This window comes from Triticum dicoccoides, chromosome 5B (assembly GCF_002162155.2).
Source record: "Triticum dicoccoides isolate Atlit2015 ecotype Zavitan chromosome 5B, WEW_v2.0, whole genome shotgun sequence".
Classification (NCBI taxonomy): Eukaryota; Viridiplantae; Streptophyta; class Magnoliopsida; order Poales; family Poaceae; genus Triticum; species Triticum dicoccoides.
Window position 1 is genome coordinate 582459039 of NC_041389.1, and position 6774 is coordinate 582465812.

The 6774-nt window shown below is 46.3% G+C and overlaps 1 protein-coding gene across 1 annotated transcript; it reads left to right on the forward strand.

Moving 5' to 3' along the window:
• Positions 1 to 502: 502 nt before the first annotated feature.
• On the forward strand, positions 503 to 5559 carry LOC119311771. Its single transcript, XM_037587472.1, has 5 exons — positions 503 to 801; positions 1619 to 1692; positions 1826 to 2545; positions 3061 to 3156; positions 4372 to 5559. Exons 1-5 carry the CDS (start codon positions 597 to 599, stop codon positions 5329 to 5331), a joined length of 2055 nt encoding a protein of 684 aa, XP_037443369.1. The 5' UTR covers positions 503 to 596; the 3' UTR covers positions 5332 to 5559.
• The last annotated feature ends 1215 nt before the right edge of the window (positions 5560 to 6774 follow it).

Here is a 6774-nt window from a genome sequence, read left to right on the forward strand (position 1 = left end):
GCACGAAATACAATGGGGACCAATAAACCCGGACGGAGGTAGTACCATGCAAAAACACATGGCAACTCGGGTAAAAGAGAGTTGCCATCTGCTTACAAGCAAAGCTAGGGCAGTTGCCATGTACCCTGCAGAAACACATGACAACTGATAGCTTTGGGTGTGTGACGAGGAGACGGGCGTGTGGACGAAGTGATAAACGCCCACACACCAGCCCCTCTGCGTGCATGAAAACTGGTGTTTGGGCGAATTGCTAAACGCCCACACACCAGCCCCCGTGTGGTGAAAAAGGACTGTGGGCGACCGGATGAATGCCCATCCACCGCCCAGTCCTACGTGGCACACAAAAACTGCTAGAATGCGCCAAGATTCGTGCAGAATTGGTTGGACGAGGATCCATGCGTGTGGGCGAGTTGCCAGAGGCGCACACGCGTGAGCGTTAGTCTTTCCGATAAAGTAAACTTTCCCTTAAAAAAACAGAAAAAAAATCTGAACTTCGACTTGTAGCGAAATACTCCACGGTGAGAGCAAGGGATGAAAAAGTGAAGTAATCTCTCCGTCGTCTCGTCTCCTAATCTCCGACAGCCCGACTGGAATCCATGAGCGGGGCCGGCGCTGCGCTGGCCTCTTCGGCATTGGACCTCCGCGGGGAGGACAGGAGGGCGGAATGGCTGCGCTTCTACGATCGGGTCGAGGCGCAGGTGGAGGCGCTGGCCGCCGACCGCGCGCATCTGGAGGCGGCGAGGGGTGAGGGGGAGGAAGCCTGCAGGGTGATACTTCCAGTGGACAAGGCCACGCTCGCCGGTAAGAAGACACCACCTACCTTGCCCTCCTACTCGTTCCCCACATTTCGGGTTAATTTGATTCCGGCAGAGCGGCGCTATGTGGGTCTTGTGGCTCTGCTGGATTGATAATGTCGGGGGTGTGAGATACGCGCTGCAATCGAGTCAGTTAACCACACCGTCCTGCGTCGCGAGGTTCCCTGAAGATTTGGCAACACGTCGTCAATCTACTTCACCCGGCGTTGCAGACTCGCAACATCCTCGAATCTGTACAGATCTGTCGCAGCAAACAAAGTTGCCCCCCACCCCCCAATTAGATAGAAGCATGCTTTGGAGAGCATCTTGTAGAAATGACAGTGGCCAAGATCTGCCGCTGCATATACTCCCTCCGTTTGGAATTACTTGTCACAAAAATGGATAAAAATGGATGTATCTACAACTAAAATACATGTAGATACATTCATTTTTTGGACGAGTAATTCCGAACGGAGGGAGTACATGCTAAACATCAGGGAGGCCCTTGCTATTGTGTGGCTCCAGAATAAAGGTTCACCTAGGGCTGTGAAGCTGGGAAGAAATAATCTAGTTGACGAAGCTTCCCTAATAAAAAGAATCTACTGACGAAGCTGCAGCTACAATCTTATTGTTTTCTTATGTTTGTCTTTATGTCGACTGCCTTTTGCATTTTGCGCGTTGTGGATATGTTACTTTGCGCAAATTTTACCTTCATGTCGCATTTGAATTTGTAATTTTGTATGTTAGAGTTCTCTACCTTCCACTTTCAGAAAGGAATTTATATTGGTACTGATAATATTGCTGCCTTGCGCGAGACAATGTAGAAGCCCAAGAGGGTGATCTGGAGGATGTCAGAGCTTGTAGAGGTCTTCTTGCCCTACCAAGCACTGACTCTAAGGTAATGTAGTTACCGAGATATCAGATGCATTGCCCAAAAGCTTGCAGCCCAGCTTGTGCATCTCATTGACTTTCCTAATTCCATTTTTGCATCTCTGGTTGGTTGGTTCTCTTAATGTTAATCGAAACTGAAGGAAGTTCAAGATCGTCTAGAGCTTGGTGAAGACACTGGGGATCATGAGCACAGTGTAAAAGCGTTGAGGGCAAACCTTAGAAAACTAAAGGGAGCTTTTGAGACCCTGATGTCAAAGAGCGATAAGGATATTTATTCAGTAAAAGTTGTTCTTTTGAACCAGTTGAAGACAATGGAAAAGGACAGCACGCTCTTTGAGAACAAGAAACTAGAGGCAGCACAAGCTACTGAAGAAGCGAAGAAGCTTCAGCAGAACGTACAGGCGCTGCAGGTCGCAACCCAAAACAAGGACAATGAGATTGGCAGACTCCAAGCAGAATCTCTCGTGGCTCAACAGAAGCTACGTGAAATGGATTCCTTGCTGAAGGAGAAAAATGAAAGTATTGAAAAACTCCGTGCGGAAAATATTGGATTACGTGCTGTAAAGGATTTTGTTTGGAGCCAGTTCCAGATAAAGGAGCAGGAGCTGCTGGACCACGCCATGCTTCTGAAGAACAAGGAAGTGGCGGCAGCACAAGCTACTGCGCAAAAGCTAGTAAAGGAGAATCGCACGATGGGAGCAGAAGTTGTTGATTATGGAAACAAGTTAATGATTCTAGAGGAGAAGCTAAAGGAGACGCGCTCCTTGGTTAAGGAGAAAGATGACGAAATCCAAAAACTCAAAAATCGCCAACCTGAGACCACGAGTCTGAAGCGCAAGTGCGCCTCTTCCCTGTCAAATGTAAGTACGTCATTTCCAAGTATAGTATCCTTTGAATGCTATTTGTGTCGTGACCATGCTTTGCCACATATAATCAATGGACAGTATTTTGTTTACTATGTAAATCTGCCTGATAGATTTTAACATTAAAAAAACTGTGTAAAAGAACATTGAAAAAAACTATTTTTTCTAAATTCACTTTTGGCAGCTTGGTTGTTTCGCCTAATGCTATGTGATGGTCAACTGACCATGTGCTATTTTTATAATATACTATATAGTTGAATAGACTATTTTTCTTTATAGTCCAATAATTGTATTCTTATATGTGCCACTGTAATTTTGTGCTGAAAGTACATGAGCATCCAAACTCTTTGTTGGATGCATGCATCAGCTGTGCTGCTGTGTGTTATTGGAAACACAGACCGAGAATAAAGTGAATATATTAGGTTTGCTTTATACGATTCTTGTATCTGGTATCTATATAGGACCATCATAATGCTCTTCTGGAGAGTGCTAATGAATATGTACTGTAACAGGAGACTAGTAAAAGGCGCAGGAGGGATATCATTGGGATGCATATATCTTCTATTTGGCGATGCAGGTCCGGCAGACAGTGTTTTGGACGTCGCACAGTGAGTCTCCCTTCACTCAACATTTGCCACCCCAACTCCATCTTTACACTGTGCATGCCAGATCTACATTCTTGTTGCTAATCTCCTCAAGTTCTAGTGAATTTCACTGGTTAATCTCCTGCTAAACAATCTTGTAGTGCCTTGTCTAGAACTGAGTAGATCTATGCCTTCTTGTTCCGTATCTGCTATCTGAGTTTTTTCTTTTCTGCACAATGATATATGCCTTGTGTGATTATATCACCTCAAAATGTTCTTGTACCTATTCAGCACTTAGCGTTGCCTTGTACTATCTTGTTTCTGGACAAATGACTGATCCAAGAAACTTTATAAATCATTGACGTTTTATGCTGGACAGTAATGTATTACGAGACGATATTTTACATCATAATTACGTTGTTGTTAATGCTTATATGTTACAAGATATTCTAAATGATAATACAGTCATTGATGATACTAGTAGCATACAAACTCATGATGTGGATAGCATCTAGAAAGTATTGGATAATACTTATGTGGAAAATGTCCTTTTTAATATCTTCAACTGTTTGGTTTGCTCACTTGACCCACCAAAGTATTCTTGTAGTCCATTTACTCCATCTAAGTATGAATACCTCATCCAGTCGCCTGGTTTTGTCACGTCGCATCACATTTGAACATTATTAATCACAGAAAATCCTGACGAGTCATCTTGTTCCTCTGTCATTCTCTTGCACCTCTCTGAATTATCCACTTCTTCCTCTGCGTGGGTACTGATACGCATGGCACTGGCAAATACCAGTTTGAGGGGTACAGTGATCACGTACAGATCCGTAGGAGTAAAGTGGGCCCAAAAAAATTACCTTGGGGATTAAGTGGACAAACACTGCACTTCAGGCCAGGGTAGAAAAGTCAACTTCTTCCTGATGGTACTGATTCTTTGAATTGTTTTAATTGTATATTAAAGTATAACAGGACAAACAAAGATAGTCTAAATATTCATGTTGATCATTCATTCTTAGTCCATGTATAGTGTAAACGTCCCTAGTTGTTCTGATCTGAACTAGATGTCTTACCCAGGCAACTGGAATTGTTATCCCCATAAAATCTGTTGATTTGTTGTGACTGATGAGTGGATATTGTTTCTTGGTTCTACCATCTCACGGAATTTCTGTTCGGTGGCTTTAACGGAAACTCTTGGTCTAATAACAGCTCATGTTTTGTATGCTTGTTCAACAGATGCAAATCTTTGTCAAGACCACAAATAGCAGGACTTACACTCTTAAGGTCAAGAGTTCAAGTACGATCAGGGATGTTGAGGGCAGAATCCGTGATGTTGATCACAGCCTAGACTGCTTTCGTCTCATCTTTGCTGGCAAGAGGTTGGTGTATGAGCGCACGCTGGCAGATTACAACTTTAAGAATTTGAGCACACTAGAACTTGACCCTCGCCTTCGTATATCTGTCAAGACGCTGACTGGCAAGATCATTGATATTGCTGTTTGGAGTTCAGATACCATCAAGCATGTCAAGGTGATGATTCACGGTCAGGGTGTAATGCCTTGGTATGAGCAGCGCCTCATCTTTGCCGGCAAGGAGCTGGAGGATGGCCGCACCCTTGCATATTACAAAATTGAGAATTCATGCACTCTCGAGCTTGTCCCTTGGCTCCATATCTATGTCAAGACGCTGACCGGCAAGACCATTAATTTTGCGGTTTTGAGTTCAGACAAGATTGAGGATGTCAAGGCGATGATTTATGGTCTGGAGGGCATTCCTTTGTCTACGCAGCGCCTCATCTTTGCCGGCAAGGAGCTCGAGGATGGCTGCACCCTGGCGGGCTATGGCATTCAGACTTTCAGCACGCTTCACCTTGTCATGCGCCTGAGAGGGGGTAGAGTGATCCGCATCAAGACGCGGACTGGCAACACCATTTTCCTTTCAGCGGTTGGGAATAACATCACGATTGAGGATTTCAAGGCCATGATTCACAAGAAAGAGGGCATTCCCCCGTCGCAGCAGCACCTCTTCATTGCCGGGAAGCCGCTGGAGAACGACCGCACCCTGGGGAGCTACATCAGCCATGATTCCGACATCGACATTGACCTTTTGTGTTGGCGCGCGCCGCTGCCTGGTCGGATTGTGGACAGGGCGCGTAGGTTGCGGAAGAAGCAGGAGCTTGGGCACGGCTGTCTGTAATGTGGCGTGGTCCAATTTGTCTGAGTGGAGTCTAGGCGAAGTCGAACTGTTAGTTAGAAGCCTCTAGTAGTTGTGTGAGAAGTCGCCCACATGCAGTTATTTTCACATCGGAAGCCGGAAATTTGAGTGGGCTGCTAGTGCGAATTTGCAATGTGGCTTCCTCCATGTTGGCGTGTCTGTGAAGGGCTGCACATCTGGGAAAGAATTCCAAGCGTTTATCACAATTTCTTTGGAAGCGTTTATCACAAGTGCCCACTCATATATTGTTTCATCCTCTGGCTCATATAAAGGTGGATTATAATGATAAAAGTTCTCATAACGAATTGAACCACTAAAACTAAAGCGTAGAGGCGTTAGGCGTAGCAGGATGCAATCAGCAAACAATAGAAAGCAGCAGAACTCTTAGGACCGAAAACATTCAATAGAGTATCTGCACCGCGGTCGCGCTATCCTGGCCGCTGGTATTCCTTGGGATCGCCAGGGTTGTCATGTGGTCAAAGCCTCTCAGCAGGTACTCAGTCTTAATCCCATCTGTGTCTGTCGGCGTTCATCTGGAGCTAGGGTACTGTACCTGTTCCTGACAGCTGCGACAGAGCCTAGCGACACTGGGAGTGGGCAAATTCATGGGGCTATAGGGCACTGTTCCTATCACAACTGTTCACCCCGAATACAACCAGGCCAGACAAATTTCTTGCAACCCGGGGAGAGTCACTGTACCGCACTCGTCCACTTCTTGCCTCTTGCTCTTTCCATTGCTTCTGTTTATAAAAATGAGAAACAACATAGATGGCCTGTCCATATTCTCGGTTGCTCATGTCAGGACCGAAACAAAGAAAATGAGAGTTAGAGAGATAGAGAGTATCCATGAGAGTCCAGCTGGAGCTGGTTAGCTCGGTCTTCTCTCTCTTCCTTCACTTGCATGAGTTCCATCTTGTATTCATGGTGGACAAGCGCCCAACTCATGAGAATGAGTGTCACAAACTCATCTCCACTGGATTCGATCGAGAGGGGAAAAGGGGATGAGTTGAGACTTGGGAGAGAAGGTTTCTTCCAAGGGAGGAGGAGGATACAGGGTAGGTGAGATGGTTCAGAGTCTGTTTCTACACACGCCCACACACACTGGCACCCGCTGGCTATAAAGTCGTGCCACACTTGGCCAAACGCCTTACAGGTGGGTCCGTGCCAGCAGGCAGCGGGCCCCACCGAATCACACGTCCACCGCAGCAGCTCCTGGTGCTGCCGGTGTGACATTCCCCTCTCCTTCAGAGCGAGCGCCATCTTCAGAAATGCCTTGCTGTTCTTCCTCGTTTGCTGGTGGCTCCTCCCAGGCCGATGCGTGAGGAAACCGCCGACGAAGAGTGTCGTAGTCCTCCCAAGTGATCACCTCCGCGCCGTTGCGCCAACGCACCTTGACTTGCACCAGAGCGCTGGCACCGCGCTTGA

Excerpts from the sequence above, each read along its gene's own strand:
- LOC119311771 (XM_037587472.1), top strand. The coding sequence starts at position 597 with ATGAGCGGGGCCGGCGCTGCGCTGGCCTCTTCGGCATTGGACCTCCGC. Across the intron at positions 1,693-1,825 it reads TACCAAGCACTGACTCTAAG|GAAGTTCAAGATCGTCTAGA; the intron begins GTAATGTAGTTA and ends TCGAAACTGAAG. Across the intron at positions 2,546-3,060 it reads GCGCCTCTTCCCTGTCAAAT|GAGACTAGTAAAAGGCGCAG; the intron begins GTAAGTACGTCA and ends GTACTGTAACAG.